Genomic DNA, 21,671 nt, shown 5'->3' with positions numbered 1-21,671 from the left:
ATAATCACTATTTACAATTAATCGTGTTGATCGTAGAAAACCTTTGAATTGTCCAAAAATGTTCTTCGATCAACTCGATTGCAACGACTGACCACGATTTCAGTCGCGATATTGAATCAGTAATAGACCTACCTGCGAATATTTGTAGTTCACAGATGTGCAAATATTGACGTTGTACTGACACAAAAACATATCTAGCCGATAGTGATAGTACAGGTGGTTGATTACACCTCTCTATGGTGTATACATATTGTCCTTTTTGTGCCTGGTCTTGATAACATGGTGTAGCTGATGTAAAACCTGCTTCATCACAGTGACCAGTAAAACTCAATCTAATCTCAAATCCTTTCATTTCGTCAGTACCTGGAAACAATATAAATTGTATGTAACTAGAAACTGTCAGGTTAGAAACAACTCTGTGTGATAAATCTGGAAATAATCAGAAACTATACTCGCCACTTTTACTATTTGCACAAATCCACTCTATTCATAATATATATACAGTTTTAAAGTGCTTATATTATTAACAAATCTTATTTGTCATATTGCAGGGGTTTGATCTGATAGAAAGTTTCCAAATATTCCCCGTCGAATTTAAACTATGGGTTTGTGACCCAAAACAGAATTCAGGAAGATAAAGGTGTTATAGCGTAATATCCTTTTTATAAGAAACATGCTGTTCTATGGAATACCATTTGCAACACACTGTGTTTTATCAATTTCTCAAACAATAATTTTAAAACTACATTGATTCAACTAGGTATATTGCAAACTATTTTTTTCTGAAAAACTTAGTAAATATATATATCCTCGGATATCTTTCTGCTTTCGGAGCCATGGTGGCTAATTGAGCAGGTTTCCCCTTGTCAGTGGTGCAGGACGGAGGGCCTGACAAGGACAGATGTCTGGTCGTTCGGATGTTACGAAAACTCGGGGCTCCGTGTACACATTGGCGTGCACATAAAAGATTGTCTGTTTTATCTTTATACAGAACTAGCTCTACACAACACCAGTTTCTGGTTTTATATTGTATTTACTATGATCTGTTGTATTTACTATGATCTGTTGTATTTACTATTTTAAATGTAACAGTTCCGTTTAGTTATAGTCTTACGTACAACAGCTTGCCATGTTGAATATCTTCATATTACTGATATCAAAAGTCTGTTTTAGATCGACACACAACCATTCGCTTGCTCCTCTGTTAGTGTGTGTACAACTTCCCCCAGACCAATCCTGATTCGTATTACCATCCACAGCTCTAGATGAAACGCCACCACCATGCGTTGAACTTTGCCTTGTTGGTTTATTCAGAGCCACATTCAAGGAGCCTGAAAAATATGAAAACATTCATGGTATTCAATGGAAATATAGACCACCAAATGTTTATTGGTGAATTATATATCTTCGGTATGTGTAGATGCAGAATCCGGATGATGTCACCCTGGCACCCTTAAGGAAATTAAAAATATTCAAGATGGCCGCCTTAAGGCATTTTCTGGTAATAGAGTAGGGTAAAATATATGGCAGATTCTCTCGGACCTCGGTTTGAAGATGGTTTCCAAAAGAATTCGACCCACCGAAACCACTACGCTTGGGTATTCCCCCTAAAGTGGCGGCTTATTGTTTACATCATGTCTTTTGTTAGACAGTTGACAATTAACAGATATTTGTCAGCTTGAATGTTGTTGTGGGTAGAGTGTTTACTAGTAGTATTATTGTTGTAAACATGTAACTATACACTGTAAAAAAACAGCTTGTAGCTATTATAATAGCTTGTAGCTATTAATAACATGTAACTATATATACTGTAACACAATAGGTGGCGGTGGTGGCTGGAAAAGAGTTATTAATAACATTTAACTATACACAGTAACCAAATGGCTGGGGAAGAGTTATTAATAACCGAAAATATATCCGGTACTACTATAACCAAGTTCAGGGACCTTAGTCAATCATTGTTGATTAGCGACCAATTGGAATCCCCGCCCAAACCCTTCCTACCCAGTATGATTTACAATAATTAGGAATTAGGAAACACGACTTACATGGACTATTGAAGCATTTCGGATTGTTAAAACCAACTGGACAGCCATTATGACATACGCCATCTTCTATTCTACAGCCTCCTGTATTACAGTAGGCACATGTCTGTAGACACAAACCATTAGATCCCCAATATCCATCTTTACAACCAGTTAAACAAACACCATCCAATTGTCGACATGTACCATTACAGGTAGGACATGATTCTTCACACATATCACTATAGTAAGCATCTTTACATCCGGTACATTTCCCTGTTCTGGCATTACATTTACCATTCTTACATCTGGTGCTGCATGCAAATTCACACCTGCTACCATAAAGATCTCCCTGACAACCATTAGAACATGATCCTATCATTTTCCCACAGACGTTGTTTGTACAATTCGCTGGACATCTAATGTTACAATTGATACCGTAAAAACCACCAGGACAATTTTCTAAAGTAAATATCAAATTCAGAACATATATACTCTCTCAGTAAAGGAAGAAAAATAATATACTGTTTAAGTAAATATCAAATTCAGAACATATATACTCTCACAGTAAAGGAAGAAGAATAATATATATTGTTTAAGTAAATATAAAATTCAGAACATATATACTCTCACGGTAAAGGAAAAAGAATAATATATTCTTTAAAGTAAATGTAAAATTCAGAACATATATACTCTAACAGTAAAGGAAGAAGAATAATATATTATTTACGTAAATATAAAATTCAAAACATCTCTGGCAGAAAAGGAAGAATAATATATTGTTAAGTAGATGTGTTTTAAAGGGCGTTTGGAAGATGGTAAAAGAGAAGAAAGTAACAAAATAGGTGATGGTGGTAGCTGGGGAAGGATTATTAATAACATGTAACTATACAATGTAACAAAAAGGTTGATCGTGGTAGCTGGGAAGGATTATTAATAACATGTAACTATGATATGGACAAGATGGCCGACTGAGGTGGACACGCAGATAGCCAGAGAGATTTTTTGTTATTTTATGATTGAAAGTAATGTGATAAACCTTCAATAATCCCTGTGTTGGTGGATATATAGACTATGGTCGATATTTGACACGATTTTACACCGAATGTGATATGGATTATTAATTATTGAACAATTAATACTAGTTTTGTGATTCTAGGCGCGATTTCTACTCACGCGAACAAACTCAGGTGAAAACCAGTTTGTAGAAGCCAGTGTGTAAACCTTTGGTGAGATTTAAACTTCAAGTGTAAATAGAACTTCCAGTGTAGAATTTCAGGATAAAATTATTTTGTGTGAACCTAAATTAATTTCGAAGTGGACTAAAAAATGGGCGGAAAAGAAAATAAGAGGAAAAAACAGAAAAGGTAGGATGAAGAAAGTACATCAAATAGCATAAATGAGTTTTTAGACAGCATGATGAGGGGTGAGGATTCTTTAAAATGTTTGGTTACAGAGCTGTTAAAACGCGAGACAATAATTAATAAAATTAGTGAAACTATAATGCTAATAATCTCATGTCTACTTCAGGGTGAGGTATCAAAGCACTTTAACAGTCAAATTAAGTCCCCAGAAAATTGGATTGATGACTTAGAACAATATTCGAGAAGATCACAGGTATTAAAGAAAATCCCCATGAAAATACAGACGATATTGTATTAAAATTAATAAACAGTTACATCTTATTAGAAGAAAATAGTCAGACATTATCAAAGGAACAAATAGGACGGACTCACAGGGTAGGACCCAAAGGCACTGGTAACACACGTGATATTATAGTACGTTTTATAAGTTATAGAGATCGCGCATCAGTATATGGCAACAAACGTAATCTCAAATCCTACAACCTAACCAATAATTCAAAAGTATATGTGAATGAAGCTCTGACAAAAACACGATCACTACCCTATAAAAGAACAAGGGGATTATTCAAGTTGAACAAAATTAAAAATTGCTGGACATATGATGGCCGAATTTATGTTAAGCCACTTACAGGTGACAGAAGTCTAGTCATCAACTCGGAAGAAGATTTGAGTCAGTTTATTCAGTCTGATGAACATCACTTTATTCAGTCTGATGAACATCAATTAATACATAAAACACAGACCGAACATACCAGACCAAATGCTACACTACGAAATGCTACCGGTAATCTCTGGTCGTTAATTAACACCACACCCCGTCAACAATCACTATTCGATGTCGGAATATTGACTTCTACACCCCAAAACACAAACAACCCCATCACAGCATCTAACATCAGTTATGAAATTGACACTGATCCAGAAGTTTGATTTGTGTGAACAATATTAAATACGTTGCTGATCCTAAGCAGATCAAGCACAACAAGAGTTGTGAATAAAGCACTATGACCATATATTAGTTGTTTTTGTTTTATATTAAAAAATGTTGCAGTCATTATGAAATTTTATGTGAGATTATTGCGTATTTATATTTTGATATTTCCGCTTTTTATTGCTCACATAGACCGTCTCTTTTTAGAATATAGATATATAGTTTGTTTTATTTTATGTCCGAATTTTATCATTACATTTTATTTTTGTCGTTCTGCTTAGGACATAACGGAACTTTATTGCGACGACCCCGGTATTTAATTAATAGTCAACTCATACACCTCGCGCACTCACATTCTTGATTAGCCCAGGCAGTATAGAACGTTAAACCCCATTTCATTTAATTTCTCACATTCCTGTCCCGATTATACCAAATCAAGCGAACACTGTGAGGAGTATGTATTCCCGAAAACACAAGCTCATCTAGCAATAAGCACGTGCTCGTTACGCATAGCATCGGTAATGGTAAGTTCTCACGTGACTGACCCATTCCACACACAGCAAGGTGTGTCAGGCAATTAGTACAGTAACAACATCATACTGTACTTGTATTATAGATTGTATATACCGTTTCTATGTTCAACTATTTCTTTTATTTACTTCATTGTGTTATTAAAATGTATTATGATATTAGATTATTTAGACATTGTATGCTTATTGATAATTTTTATATAACTGTTTTCATATGTGATGTTTATAATGATGGTTCTCCAGATAGTAGTATGGTATTACTAAAGACTAAACACAAAATATATATACACTCTGTTGTTAACTATATCTTTAAACTCATAAGGCTTTGTAATTTATATATTATATACATACTTACTCTGTGGTGATATTGAACAGAATCCGGGTCCTAATCAAAAACATAATTATTTATCTATTGTGCATCTGAATGTAAGGAGTATCAGGGGTAAAATTGACTTGATCTCTTCAGAGTTAGATAGTTATGATATTCTCTTAATATCTGAAACTTGGTTAAAACCAGATATCCCTGATAGTTTAGTCTCCTTTCCATAATTACCAAGCACCAATAAGGAAAGAAAGCACAACCAACAAGGGTGGTGGTGTACCAGTTTATGTTAGAAATACTTTGAAATATAAGAGACGCTGTGACTTGGAAGTTGACAATAAAGAGTGTATTTGAATAGAAATTCACACTAAAAACAATATTTTTTTAATAGGTACATTTTATAGATCTCCCAGTAGTTCTTCTCATATAAATTCTATTAGTTTGGCTTTATTAGATGATTATTTTATTACTTGATTTAATTTTAACTAATTGCCCGAATTTTGTTAAGACAAACGGTTGTTTGGATAATTTTTGTAGCGATCACTGCCTTGTGTACTGTCAACTTTCATTTTATTCCCAGCCTGAACACAGCTGTAACCGACTAATATGGGACTATGTAAAAAAAATGAACATAGAATGACTGAGACATGGTGTAACAAATACCGACTGAACCGTAATCATTGCACGCGACACTATTGACGAAAAACATGCTTCAGATATACAAACAAGTTGATTAATATTGCAAAAAATAAAATCCCTATTATAATGTGACTATTAAACCTCGAAATAAACCCTGGATGAATAATGAAATTAGAAAAATGAAATTTAAAAAAGCCAAAAATTCGGAATCAACAGAGCATTGGAATCCATTTCGGAAAATTAGGTAATGATTACATTTGTTTAATAAGAAATTGTAAACGTAACTATTACGAAAAAATAGATAAAAACATAAACAACGATTTAAATTTTGGCTCTAAATCCTAGTGGAAACTGGTCAACATGTTTGTAAAAGAAAATGGGTCATCACATCACACTATCCCACCACTCAACACTAACAACAACAACACAGCATTTAGACCACGTGATAAAGCAGAGACGTTGAAGACATTTTTTTGTAAACCAGACTGAATTGAACGATACTAATCACCCTCTGCTTTGTCCTAGTCACAAAGAGAACTTAATTAATGAACTAACATTACACCCACAGGAAGTTAAAGATATGGTTAGTTGTATTGATGTATCAAAGTCTTCTGGTCCCGATAATATTAGTGGTAAATTACTTAAGTCAGTTGCTGAAGAAATTTCTATCCCACTATGTTCTCTTTTTAATCTTTCACTCGATACTCGATCTTTTTCCCAAACTTGAAAACATGCAAACGTTTTGGCTCTTAACAAAAAAGGCAGTAAATCAGATTATTCTAACTTTCGACCGGTCTCATTGTTTAGTTTAGTTTCTAAAATTTTCGAACAATGTATACACAAGCATATTTTTAACTTCCTGCTCGACAACTCACTACTAACAAAGTTCCAAAGTGGTTTCATGAAAGGAGATTCCACTATAAACCAACTTACAGACATAAACCATTTCTTTTCAAAAGCGATAGATGACGGTCACTATGTGAGAATTGTGTTCTGCGACATCAGCAAGGCTTTCGACAGGGTATGGCATGCCCGTCTCTGTCGAAAGCTGGACGCTGTTGGTATTAGAGGGGGCATATTGGAGTGGCTTCAACTCTAATTAACTGATAGAACACAGTGTGTTGTCGTCGAAAATGCCTTCTCTACTACCTCAGTTGTCACGGCTGGTGTTCCGCAGGGCTCGGTCCTTTACTTTTTCTGATCTACATAAATAATATTGTCGAAAAATTACAGTTAAATATAAAATTATTCGCGGATGATACATCCTTATAAATGTTCATTAAAGATCCTACAGAACGTGTCCAAATTTTAAATTCAGATATTGAGAGAATATACACATGGGCTAAAACATGGCTAGTTTCCTTTAATCCTGACAAAACTGAAACATTAACAATATCAATCACATCTAAGCACGATTTGATTCCTCTTTGCATGAACACGGTTAAAATAAATGAAATATCTCATCACAAACATTTGGGGCTTATTTTACAAAACAATCTTAAATGGAAAATACATATAGAAAATCTTTGTAATAAATTGTCAAAATTTATCAACTGCTTAAGATCATTCAAGCATCGACTAGGAAGGAAATCACTCAAAACAATATGTGGCGCTGTGAAGGGAACTAGCAATGATTTGCTATATAAAGAAGTCGGTATTTTGCATCTAAAACAACGTCGCGAAAGACATAAGTTGATATTTTTATATAAAATAATAAACCACTTAACCCCATAATACCTTTATGACAATCTAAACAAAAAACAAAGTAATTACTCATTAAGAAATGACAAAAACCAACCATACTATTTTAGTAAAATTAATATATTTTACAATTCTTTCTTTCCTTCAACTACACGACTTTGGAGAGAGAGAGAAATGGGTTTTAACGTCCACTCGACACAAACTAGGTCATTTCGGGACTAACATATGGTTTAATTTTATTTCAATAATTCGCTTCCGCGTAAGGGTCTTTAGCAGTGGGGGGGGGGAACCGGAGGACCTGGAGAAAACCCACGAGGTTGGACAGGCGACCCTACTCCTTGTCACGTACAACCGGGGATTCGAAACCACGCCAGTCGACTCAATGACAGACTTTATGATACAGCGCGCGCACGCTAACCATTCAGTCACCCCCCCCCCACCCACACACGACTTTGGAACAATGTAGATCTCTCTATACGTAATTCAGATACGTTATTCATTTTTAATCAAAAACTCTCAAAGCATGATCACCTGGTACCTTCTTATTACAATAATGGAGAAGGAAAAGTTCAAATTAACCATTCAAGACTTCGTTTATCAAACAGTGATCTAAATGGACATGCATTTATAAGATACATAACTGACTCTCCAACCTACCGATATGGACACAATCTTGAAGATACTTATCACTTTCTGCTGATATGTCACTTATATTGAGATACACGAAATACAACCATAAAAACATTACCAACAGAATACATCAACAGAAAATTTCAATTGTATGGCTCTACGGATATTTCACTTGAACAAAATAAATTAATATTTTCTGAGGTGCAAAACTTTTTAGAATTAAGTAATAGATTTTAAGTACTGTACTAGATTATGTTTACATATTTATACACTTTCAGGCCTTAAACCAAAATTAGTTATAATGTTTATCAAATAACCTTTTTAATTGAAAAAATATTAAAGTATACTTTCAGAATTTTATTAATTAATAACATAATATGAATAGTTTCGACTATATACCTGTATTTAAGTAAACAAATTGTAATTATATTGTTTTGTTGAAGGGAGAGGGGTGATATGGGCCGAGTCTGTTCCCCAATCCTATTCTTATTGAATAAAATATAATTTTTAAAAAATGTAACTATACAATGTAACAAAATAGGTGATGGTTGTGACTGGGGAATGGTTATTAATAACATGTAAGTATACAATGTAACACAATAGGTGGTGGTGGTGGCTGGGGAAGGGTTATTAATAACATGTAACTATACACAGTTATAAAACAGGTGGTGGGGTAGTGGTGGCTGAATAGGGGTTATGAATAACCGAAAATATATCCGGTACTACTATAACCAAGTTCAGAGGCCTTGGTCAATCATTGATGATTAGCGACCATTTGGAATCCCCGCCCCAATCCTTCCTACCCAGCCTGATTTACAATGATTAGGAAACACGACTTACTTGGACTATTGAAGCATTTCGGATTGTTGAAACCAACTGGACAGCCATTATGACATACGCCATCTTCTATTCTACAGCCTCCTGTATTACAGTAGGAACATTTCTGTAGACACAAACCATTAGATCCCCAATATCCATCTTTACAACCAGTCAAACAAACACCATCCAATTGTCGACATGTACCATTACAGGTAGAACATGATTCTTCACACATGTCACTATAGTAACGATCTTTACATCCGGTACATTTCCCCGTTCTGGCATTACATTTACCATTCTTACAGCTGGTGTTGCATGTAGACTCACAGACTTCGCCATAGTAACCATCTTTACAGCCGGTACATTTCCCTGTTTTCCTTTCGCACTTATCATCCTGACAATTGGTGTTGCATGTAGACTCACAGACGTCACCATAGAAACCATCTTTACATCCGGTACATTTCCCTGTTTTTCTATCACACTTATTATCCTGACAATTGGTGTTGCATGTAGACTCACAGAATTCACCATAGTAACCATCTTTACATCCGGTACATTTCCCTGTTTTCCACTCGCACTTATCATCCTGACAATTGATGTTGCATGTAGACTCACAGAATTCACCATAAAAACCATCTCTACATCCGGTACATTTCCCTGTTCTTGCATTACATTTACCATTCTTACATCTGGTGCTACATGAAAATTCACACCTGCTACCATAAAGATCTCCCTGACAGCCATTAGAACATGATCCTAACATTTTCTCACAGATGTTGTTTGTACAGTTCGCTGGACATCTAATGTTACAATTGGTACCGTAAAATCCATCAGGACAATTTTCTAGAGTAAATATAAAGTTTAAAACATGTATACTCTCTCAGTAAAGGACGAGTAATATATAAAGGATTATATCACTAATTATATCAAAATTATTATTATAATTAGTAATACAATAAAGGTGCTTTTAAAGGGAATACCAAGTAAATATAACGTTTAAGTAAATATAAAATTCAAAACATCTCTAGCAGTAAGGAAGAATAATATATTGTTAAGTCTTTGTAGATATGTTTTAAAGGGCGTTTGGAAGATGGTAAAAGAGCAGACAGTAACAAAATAGGTGATGGTGGTAGCTGGGGAAGGATTATTAATAACATGTAACTATACAATGTAACAAAATAGGTGATGGTGGTAGCTGGGGAAGGATTATTAATAACATGTAACTATGATATGGACAAGATGGCCGACTGAGGTGGACACACAGATAGCCAGAGAGAGTTTTTGTTATTTTATGATTGAAATTAATGTGATAAACCTTCAATAATCCCTGTGTTGGTGGATATATAAACTATTCTCGATATTTGACACGATTTTACACCGAATGTGATATGGATTATTAATTATTGAACAATTAATACAAGTTTTGTGATTCTAGGCGCGACTTCTACTCACGCGAACAAACTCAGGTGAAAACCAGTTTGTAGAAGCCAGTGTGTAAACCTTTGGTGAGATTTAAACTTCAAGTGTAAATAGAACTTCCAGTGTAGAATTTCAGGATAAAATTATTTTGTGTGAACCTAAATTAATTTCGAATTGGACTAGAAAATGGGCGGAAAAGAAAATAAGAGGAAAAAACAGAAAAGGCAGGATGAAGAAAGTACATCAAATAGCATAAATGAGTTTTTAGACAGCATGACACCACGAAATGCTACCGCTAATCTCGGGTCGTTAATTCACACCGCACCCCGTCAATATTCACTATTCGATGTAGGAATATTGACTTCTACACCCCAAAACACAAACAACCCCACAGCATCTAACATCAGTTATGAAATTGATCCTGATCCAGAAGTTTGATTTGTGTGAAAAATATCAAATAAGTTGCTGATCCTAAGCACATCAAGCACAACAAGAGGTCATCAAATCATTGTAACTAATGCACTATGACCATATATTAGTTGTTTTTGTTTTATATTAAAAAATGTTGCAGTCATTATGACATTTTATGTGAGATTATTGCGTATTTATATTTTGATATTTCCGCTTTTTACTGCTCACATAGATCGTCTCTTTTTAGAATATAGATATATAGTTTGTTTTATTTTATGTCAGAATTTTATCATTAAATTTTATTTTTGTCGATCTGCTTAGGACATAACGGAACTTTATTGCGACGACCCCCGTATTTAATTAATAGTCAACTCATACACCTCGCGCACTCACATTCCTGATTAGCCCTGGCAGTATAGAACGTTAAACCCCATTTCATTTAATTTCATTTCTCACATTCCTGACCAGATTATACCAAATCAAGCGAACACTGTGAGGAGTATGTATTCCCGAAAACACAAGCTCATCTTGCAATAAGCACGTGCTCGTTACACATAGCATCGGTAACGGTAAGTTCTCACGTGACTGACCCATTCCACACACAGCAAGGTGTGTCAGGCAATTAGTACAGTAACAACATCATACTGTACTTGTATTATAGATTGTATATACCGTTTCTATGTTCAACTATATTTCTTTTATTTACTTCATTGCGTTATTAAAATGTATTATGATATTAGATTATTTAGACATTGTATGCTTATTGATTATTTTTTATAACTGTTTTCATATGTGATGTTTATAATGATGGTTCTCCAGATAGTAGTATGGTATTACTAAAGACTAAACACAAAATATATATACACTCTGTTGTTAACTATATCTTTAAACTCACAAGGCTTTGTAATTTATATATTATATACATACTCGTTATACTATTACTCTGTGGTGATATTGAACAGAATCCGGGTCCTAATCAAAAAAATAATTATTTATCTATTGTGCATCTGAATGTAAGGAGTATCAGGGGTAAAATTGACTTGATCTCTTCAGAGTTACATAGTTCTGATATTCTCTTGGTTAAAACCAGATATCCCTGATAGTTTAGTCTCCTTTCCATCTTACCAAGCACCAATAAGGAAAGAAAGCACAACCAACAAGGGTGGTGGTGTACCAGTTTATGTTAGAAATACTTTGAAATATAAGAGACGCTGTGACTTGGAAGTTGACAATACAGAGTGTATTTGGATAGAAATTCACACTAAAAACAATACATTTTTATTAGGTACATTTTATAGGTCTCCCAGTAGTTCTTCTCGTGTAAATTATTCTATTTTAAATTCTATTAGTTTGGCTTTATTAGATGATATAACGAAATGCTTTATCATGGGAGATATTAATATCGATTTTTTCCAGGTAAAAGATCCTTTAATGCTTGATTTAATTTTAACTAATTGCCCAGAATTTTGTTAAGACAATCGGTTGTTTGGATAATTATTGTAGCGATCACTGCCCTGTGTACTGTCAACTTTCATTTCATTCCCAACCTAAACACAGGTATAACCGACTCATATAGGACTATGCAAAAAAATGAATATAGAAGCACTGAGATATTGTCGTCGGAAATGCATCCTTTGGTACCTCAGTTGTCACGACTGGTGTTCCGTAGGGCTCGGTTCTCGATCCTTTACTTTTTCTGATCTACATAAATGATATTGTCGAAAAATTACAGTTAAATATAAAATTATTCGCGGATGATACATCCTTATGTTCATTAAAGATGCTACAGAACGTGCCCAAATTTTAAATTCAGATATTGAGAGAATTTACACATGGGCTAAAACATGGCTAGTTTCCTTTAATCCTGATAAAACTGAAACATTAACAATATCAACCACATCCAAGCAAGACTCCGTTCCTCTTTGCATGAACACGGTTAAAATAAATGAAGTGTCTCATCACAAACATTTGGGGCTTATTTTACAAAACAATCTTAAATGGAAAATACATATAGAAAATCTTTGTAATAAATTGTCAAAATTTATCAACTGCTTAAAATAACTCAAGTATCGACTAGGAAGGAAATCACTCAAAACAATATATACTTCATATATTTTAGCTAACCAGTTAGAACAAGTACAATTAGATGCTTTACGCACAATATATTTTACCACACTTCGACTATGCTGACATTATTTGGGATGGGTTCACGGATTACTTAGCTAACCAGTTAGAACAACTACAGTTAGATGTTTTATATGTGGCGCTGTGAAGGGAACTAGCAATGGTTTGCAATATAAAGAAGCGGGTATTTTGCATCTAAAACAACGTCGCGAAAGACATAAGTTGATATTTTTATATAAAATAATAAACCACTTAACCCATGATTACCTTTATGACAATCTAAACAAAAAACAAAGTAATTACTCATTAAGAAATGACAAAAACCTACCATACTACTTTTGTAAAATTAATCTATTTTATAATTCTTTCTTTCCTTCAACTACACGACTTTGGGACAATCTAGATCTTTCTATACGTTATTCAGATACGTTATTCACTTTTAAACTAAAACTCTCAAAGTACGATCACTTGGTACCTTCTTATTACAATATTGGAAAAAGAAAAGTTCAAATTATCCATTCAAGACTTCGTTTATCAATCAGTGATCTAAATGGACATGCATTTATAAGACACATAACTGACTCTCCAACCTACCGACGTGGACACAATTTTGAAGATCCTTATCACTTTCTGCTGATATGTTCCTTATATTCAGATACACGAAATACAACCATAAAAAACATTACCAACAGAATACATCAACAGAAAATTTATATTGTATGGCTCTACGAATATTTCACTTGAACAAAATAAATTAATATTTTCTGAGGTGCAAAACTTTTTAGAATTAAGTAATAGATTTTAAGTACTGTACTAGATTCTGTTTACATATTTATACACTTTCAGGCCTTAAACCAAAATTAGTTATAATGTTTATCAAATAACCTTTTTAATTGAAAAAATATTAAAGTATACTTTCAGAATTTTATTAATTAATAACACAATATAAATAGTTCCCACTATATACCTGTATTTTAGTAAACAAATTGTAATTATATTGTTTTGTTGAAGGGAGGGGGTGATATAGGCCTAGCCTGTTCCCCAATCCTTTTGTTATTGAATAAAATATAGTTTATATAACTATACAATGTAACAAAATAGATGATGGTTGTTTCTGGGGAAAGGTTATTAATAACATGTAATTATACACTGTAACAGAATTGGTGATGGTGGTGGCTGGGGAAGGGTTATTAATAACATGTAACTACAGTAACCAATTAGGTGATGGTGGTAGCTGCGGAAGAGTTATTCATAACATGTAACTATACTATGTAACAAAATATGTGGTGGCGATGGCTGGGGTAGGGTTATTAATAACATGTAACTATACACAGTTACAAAACAGGTAGTGTGGATGGTGGTGGCTGAATAAGGGTTATTAATAACCGACAATATATCCGGTACTACTATAACCAAGTTCAGAGGCCTTAGTCAATCATTGTTGATTAGCGACCATTTGGAATCCCCGCCTCAACCCTTCCTACCCAGTCTGATTTACAATGATTAGGAAACACGACTTACTTGGACTATTGAAGCATTTTGGATTGCTGAAACCAAATTGACAGCCATTATGACATACGCCATCTTCTATTCTACAGCCTCTTGTATTACAGTAGGAACATGTCTGTAGACACAAACCATTACATCCCCAATATCCATCTTTACAGCCAGTCAAACAGACACCATCTAATTGTCGACATGTACCATTACAAGTAGGACATGATTCGTCACACATATCACTATAGTAACCATCTTTACATCCGGTACATTTCCCTGTTTTCCAATTACACTTATCATCCTGACAATTGGTGTTGCATGTAGACTCACAGAATTCGCCATAGAAACCATCTTTACATCCGGTACATTTCGCTGTTTTTCTATCACACTTATGACAATTGGTGTTGCATGCTGACTCACAGAATTCACCATAGTAACCATCTTTACACCCGGTGCATTTCCCTGTTTTCATATCACACTTATTACCCTGACAATTGGTGTTGCATGTAGACTCACACACATCACCATAGAAACCATCTTTACACCCGGTGCATTCCCCTGTTGTCCTATCACACTTATTATCCTGACAATTGGTGTTGCATGCAAACTCACACACATCACCATAGTAACCATCTTTACATCCGGTACATTTCCCTGTTTTCCAATCACAATTATTATCCTGGCAATTGGTGTTGCACGTAGACTCACAGACGTCACCATAGTAACCATCTTTACACCCGGTGCATTTCCCTGTTTTCCTATCACACTTATTATCCTGACAATTGGTGTTGCATGTAGACTCGCAGAATTCACCATAGTAACCATCTTTACATTCGGTACATGTTCCTATTGTGGCATTACATTTACCATTCTTACATCTGGTGCTACATGATAATTCACACCTGCTACCATAAAGATCTCCCTGACAACCATTAGAACATGATCCTATCATTTTCTCACAGATATTGTTTGTACAGTTCGCTGGACATCTAATGTTACAATTGGTACCGTAAAATCCATCAGGACAATTTTCTAGAGTAAATATAAAGTTTAAAACATGTATACTCTCTCAGTAAAGAACGAATAATATATAAGGGGCTATATCACTAATTATATTAAAATTATTATTGTAATTGGTAATAAAATAAAGGTGATATGATAGGGAATATGGAAGGGTGATTTTTTTAGGAATTCTATTCGTCTTATAACACTATAAGTCTTGTGAAACATATTCTAACAAGCTGTCTTTCTAACAGAATAACGAGCTGTTTCATATTGGCGAATAACGCACTGCACACAGAAACAAATGAGCAGGTACGTAGAGCTGTTTTTTCATGTCGTGTATGAGACACGGGTTACATTTTCTAAATTACATGTACTCATTTATATTTATATGTAAAATCCTTTCTTGGACGGGAGTTAGAGAGAGGGAGCGTTTCATGTTGATCGGTCTTTGAAATGGATTTCTATTGGTTGACAGCTTGGAGGAGCCGCGGTGACAAGATGGTTTTTGAGCAATGGCAGTTGGTAATGCCCCTATCATGAATCGCGAAGATATGAATGTTCTTGACAATTGTGAATATTCGTATTGATTCGTTTTGTTTCTATGTGGTACTGATTGACCGACATGCGCTTTTTCGATTTACGAAAGTTTTAAACAATACGGTTATTGTCTGTCGTACTACATCGTTGAACTACCTTACTGGAATGTACTAAACCATATGGGGCATTAATGGGTATAGTCGTAGGTATTCGTATGTACGACTGCTATGTAATCACGTCATTACGTCCTCCGTGAATACGACTGATATGAAATCATGTCATTACGTCGTTCTAGGTAATTGTGAGCACGGCTGCTATGATATCACGTCATTATAGTCGAGGAGGGATAACGTTTTACCCAAAACAAATTGCAAAAGAAACCACTGCAGTTTGGTTCAATGATATATATGTCAGACAACGTGATACTCGAGGCGAAATAACGTAATTAACATAACTCAATATGGCGGTCTTCAGGAAGTTTCGGAGAGCGATATATCGTAACCAGTGTGTTTTAGTGGTGGGAGAATAACTAATTCCTTTTTAAATTCTTCAAAACAAAAACTAGTTATAGAGGCGAAATGTGCCGAAATAACGAATCTGAAGAAAAAAAACCAAGAATGTATTTTTCACATGGGCGTCTGCAAAATTTTCCCCTATATAACCAGCGAGAATTTCGTACAATGTGACTTTTACTGTATCTTTTATGTGGTTTTCGATGTCTCTGGATTTAAAGATAATTTAAACCAGCGGGTGCCAGGCAGGATACGCCCACATTTTCGAGGGATGGATAGAGAACAAGCTAAAAAGAAAGTGATTTTTCCTACAATCAAGGGCCATAATTCATGAAGTTACAATTCGGTATGCGCAAATATCGACTGGAACCAAGATCTTTGAATTATAAATATGCATTGAAAGTTTCATCAAAATCAGATTAAAATTGTGACCTCTACAGGGTTTTCAACCTTTATATACAATATTTTAAAACTATTTGTGTACAAGCGACGGCCATTTGTCCGGCAGTTTTGATCCGATTTTCACGAAATTCGAACTCAACCTTTATTACGGTGTAACGGTGATATAATCAAACGTTGTTTTAAATCCGTTAATAATTGTGACCTCCAGAGGAACCACAAGCTAAAACGATAGGTTGCCAGGCAACGAAACATACGCCCACAGCAGTTAAATCGTCCGGGCAGTCAACAAGAGTTGTCACATTTTTTTTAATTTTCGGTAATGAAACATTTATAATACACTAAAATCTGATTATAAATTTAAAGTCAATCGGATATTAACTTTGGTCTTTAGAGCGTCCACAAGAGTTTTCAAAGTGATCAAGGGCCATAACTCTGGCAGTAAATATCAGAAATTGCTAAAAATCAATAGGCTTCTTCGTCGCATGACCTTAAACACTGTGTATGAATTTGGCCTCTAGAGCGTCCACAAGATTTTTTGAAGTGATCAAGGGCCATAACTCTGGCAGTAATTATCGGAAATTGCTGAAAATCAATAGGCTTCTTCGTCGCATGACCTTAAACACTGTGTATGAATTTAAAGTCAATCGGATATTAACTTTGGCCTCTAGAGCGTCCACAATATTTTTTGAAGTGATCAAAGGCCATAACGCTGGCAGTAATTATCGGAAATCGCTGGAAATCAATAGGCTTCTTCGTCTCATAACCTTAAACACCGTGTATAAATTTAAGATCAATCGGATATTAACTTTGGCCTCTAGAGCGCCCACAAGATTTTTTGAAGTGATCAAGGGCCATAACTCTGGCAGTAATTATCGGAAATCGCTGAAAATCAATAGGCTTTTTCGTCCCAAGACCTTAAACACTGTCAATCGGATATTAACTTTAGCCTCTAGAGCGTCCACAAGCAATTGTGGACGCCGGACCGACGACCGGACCGACGGACGGACGGGGGCGACGACAATATACGACCACATTTAAATGTGGGCGTATAAAAAAGGCGATATTTCGTACAATCTGGGGCCATAATTCAGGAAGTTACTATCCCTTATACGCAAATATCGAAAGGAACCAAGATCTTTAGGTTATAAACCATGTTCCTCAAGCAACGACTGCGAGTTTTACAACATCTGACCTTTGCTGGTTTACTTCACAATTCCCGAACTTATAGCTACGTTATCTGCGGACACGTGAACAGTAGCATCCAATCAGATATTGTGACATAGCGAACCACCCGGAAACCTTGACATTGGACGAACCTTGAACTTTGCAACTCGATTATGACAGGTAGACAGTTTAGCTTGAAAGAGCGAGACTTGGAATTCGCGATGACCAAGGAATCTGATAGGCTCATCAGACGAGTATACCTTTCTGACGAGTGCGAAACACTAGTTGGGGAGGTAGGTGAGAGAGACGAGACCTGGTGTGGTGCATGTGTATACCTTTCAAACGACGGCCATGCGATATTCCATTTCGAAATGAACAAGAAAGAATTAAAACAAAAATGTTACGTCGTTACAAGCATGTTAATAAAATATTTCATATTAATCTCGAAATAGCCTTGGTTTCACAGTTTCAGCCTTTCGAGACAGGTAGGGGTCTGGGTTAGATTTGTTTACAAACAAACCCCATTACTCCTCCGCCTGCACATTTAGTGCTGCGTGAAATTTACATTTTTAATGTCTTGATGGTTATATAAATTAAAGAATTATTCACATGGGTTGTAATCCCAAGTACCAACAATGCCAACTTGGATAATATGCTACTGTTGATTTAAAATAAAAAAAAAACCTAAAATAACTTGACTACGTACGCTCACGTATCATGATCTCCCTTGAATTTTTTTCGACAAGTTAAAATTTTTTCAAGTTTACCGTGTGTCTTATTTCAGCAGATTGATGGATTGATGGATGGGAAAATATCCGAGAGGATGGGCGACAAACGGCCATACTAGCACACGTGCAAGGTGTTCTGATTCAAGAAGTAGGTAAATTTGTCAAATAAAGAATATGGACGAATATTAAAATATTCAATTTTACTTAAGCATAATTTAGTACCTTTTTGCATTTTATGGTTTTACTTGACAGGCCGATCTCATAGCATTTCCCGAAAATTTGTACAAAATACAATAATACTATAGGCCTCACGAAGATTTTGCATTTTGTGAAGATTTATCAAGTTTAAATATTAGGCCTCATGATCTAGGCCTAGATCTACCTATTTTTTTTTAAAAAAAAAATCAGCTCTCCCCAACAAGTCCCGATAAGCAGGCAGAATATCTCCCTGCATTTTGTGAGGATTTGTAAAGTTAAAATAATTTAGGCCTACTAGGCCTCATGATATATGCCTACCTATTTCTAAAAACCGTTATCAACTGTCCAAAAAAAAAGGTCACAATATTCAGGCAGAATTCTCACAGCATTTTATGAATATCTGTAAACTAAATTTAAAATAATACTAAGCCTTGTGATATAGGCCTATATATTTCTAAAAAAAAGTTAATATCCGATTGACTTTAAATTTATACACAGTGTTTAAGGTCATGAGATGAAGAAGGCTATTGATTTTCAGCGATTTCTGATATAATTACTGCCAGAGTTATGGGCTTGATCACTTTGAAAAATCTTGTGACTCTCTAGAGGCTAAATTTATCATCCGATTGACTTCAGATTGATACACAGTTTAAGGTCTTGAGACGAACAAGTATATTGATTTTCATTGAATTTTGATAACTTGAACAGCTAAATCCATGATATCAAATGTTTTGTATACTAAACGTTAGCAAACAAATTCTAATGATTTTCTGATAATTACTTAAAGATACATTATGGGAGATAAGATAAAGAGATGGCAGTTCTCGCTATAATAGTTAAAAACTAGATAGTGTAAAGGTAATTTGCTGACAATTTCAGTCAAATTGATCCACTTTGGGCCGAGAAAGAAACGGGTGAAATTTTTGCAGTCTCGGTCATCATTACTAAAATCATTAATATAAACAGCATAGTCTCGATTATCCACTTTTATTGATTTCATTATCACTGGCCGTTAGCGGCATATAGGAATCTAATCCAGCCAATATCGAAGGCTAGCCTTGACATCGAGAGTTTATTATGGTCTGGATAAGTTAATTAATGTCTAATTGATAATTTAGATAACATTTCAGGCCTAAAGAATGACTTATAATAAGCAGATTTTGCTCTTGCATAATGCATGGCTAATGAGTTGTTACTCTTAATCAGATTTTAGTGTATTATAAATGTTTCATTACCCAAAAATGTAAAAATATGCGCCAACTCTTGTTGACTGCTCGGATGATTTAGCTGCTCTGGGCGTATGTTTCGTTGCCTGGCAATCTATCTTGTTTTTTAATGGAAATAATAAATTTGAAATGTGAATAGTTGTAGATTTGAAAGCTTATATGTGTATTTACATCTGCAATATAATAGACCCACAAAATCCAAAGAAATTACTATGCTGATCTATCCTTATCCTTATGGTTCAAACTGTGTAAAACTAAACTTTTTGTGTTTTCGAAAATTGGCTCAAGAATATATACCATAGTTGCATTCACATTGTACTTTAAATTTGTATAGATTTATATGGCAAGAAATGATTCACACGTTTGGTAATTTGCATGATCAAAGAGAAACTTTACCAATTACATGTCAAAAATAAAGTATGACATATTTACGTTCACTGTGTAGGCTACTTGTTTAGATTTCATTGCCAATTGTTGGATAAATTTAACTTAACAATGCATTTATGTAGCCCAATACGTTTCTTGTTACAGTATGGTAGTAATATCATACATTTGTTAGTGTAGGTTTCAAATTAAAAGGGACACAGAGCTACATACAGATAAATTATATTGTGTTGCATTGTAAAATGTTCGATTTACATGTACGTACATGCAAGTCTTACCTACATTTAAAGGCAAAAAGAAATGTTCTTTAAATTAAAGGAAAATTCTGAGATTTCGCAGGATACCTGTTGATAGACAAATTAAAGAAATAGCCCCCATAACTTGTCGGAAAGTTTCAGCTCAATACATTTTGCCATTTGAAGGGGTTATGTGACCTATTTATGGAATTCCACTTTAATATTTCATGAACTAATTGATAAATGTGGCTAAATGTGAAAATATATTATATGAATAAATCTCTAGTGTCCCAAAACATTTTTTGAAAATTGTAATCTGTGTATTAAAGTTACAATAAATGGTTTTATGCCATCATAAAGGGGGGGGGGGGGGTGCGAGTCAAATTCAATTCAAAATGGATAATTTTTGAAGTTTACTGAATACATGTACACATGAGAGCTATCTGTAATAGAAATTGACTTTTACACAAACTAGGCCATTTCGTTACTAACATATACTTGGTTCAATTTTATTTCAATAATTCACTTGCGAGGAGGGGTCTAGCAGTGGGAGGAAACAGGAGGACCCGGGGAAAAACAACGAGGTTGGACAGGCCAGACTACTCCTTGTCACGTACAACCGCCGAACCGGGGAATCGATGTTGAAATTGAAAACAACATCGAACGTGATATGGTTTGCAAATAATATTTCAAATACAAGCTAAACAAACCATTCAACCTGACGAAGAGCGAGTCGTTGTTATCAACATAATGGTCCCGATCACACGGTGGTGACACCAAACGACGTCATAATGATGGTTGCTAAGTAGAAGTATCAAAATTCTAAATTTGTTTGACTTTCATGCTTAAAATGTAAAGCGACAACAAA

The 21,671-nt window shown here is 34.8% G+C and overlaps 1 protein-coding gene across 11 annotated transcripts in view; it reads right to left on the bottom strand.

Moving 5' to 3' along the window:
• The window catches only part of LOC126822673 (multiple epidermal growth factor-like domains protein 6), a 114,679-nt gene that overhangs the window by 946 nt on the left and 92,062 nt on the right, over positions 1-21,671 (bottom strand). For 8 of the 11 annotated variants that reach the window (XM_056101123.1, XM_056101116.1, XM_056101117.1 and 5 more), the window contains 5 exons: positions 14,436-15,443; positions 8,982-9,803; positions 2,049-2,486; positions 1,119-1,331; positions 133-363 (listed from right to left, as the gene is read on the bottom strand). In XM_056101123.1, the coding sequence (XP_055957098.1) occupies positions 133-363; positions 1,119-1,331; positions 2,049-2,486; positions 8,982-9,803; positions 14,436-15,443 (2,712 nt within the window). The remainder of the gene's footprint in view (positions 1-132; positions 364-1,118; positions 1,332-2,048; positions 2,487-8,981; positions 9,804-14,435; positions 15,444-21,671) is intronic. The other 3 variants (XM_056101121.1, XM_056101122.1, XM_056101126.1) reach the window with 3 other exon arrangements.

Source organism: Patella vulgata, chromosome 5 (assembly GCF_932274485.2).
Source record: "Patella vulgata chromosome 5, xgPatVulg1.2, whole genome shotgun sequence".
In the NCBI taxonomy this organism is placed as follows: domain Eukaryota; kingdom Metazoa; phylum Mollusca; class Gastropoda; family Patellidae; genus Patella; species Patella vulgata.
The sequence above is the reverse complement of the archived record's forward strand: the minus strand, read 5'-3'. Positions and strand labels throughout refer to the sequence as shown.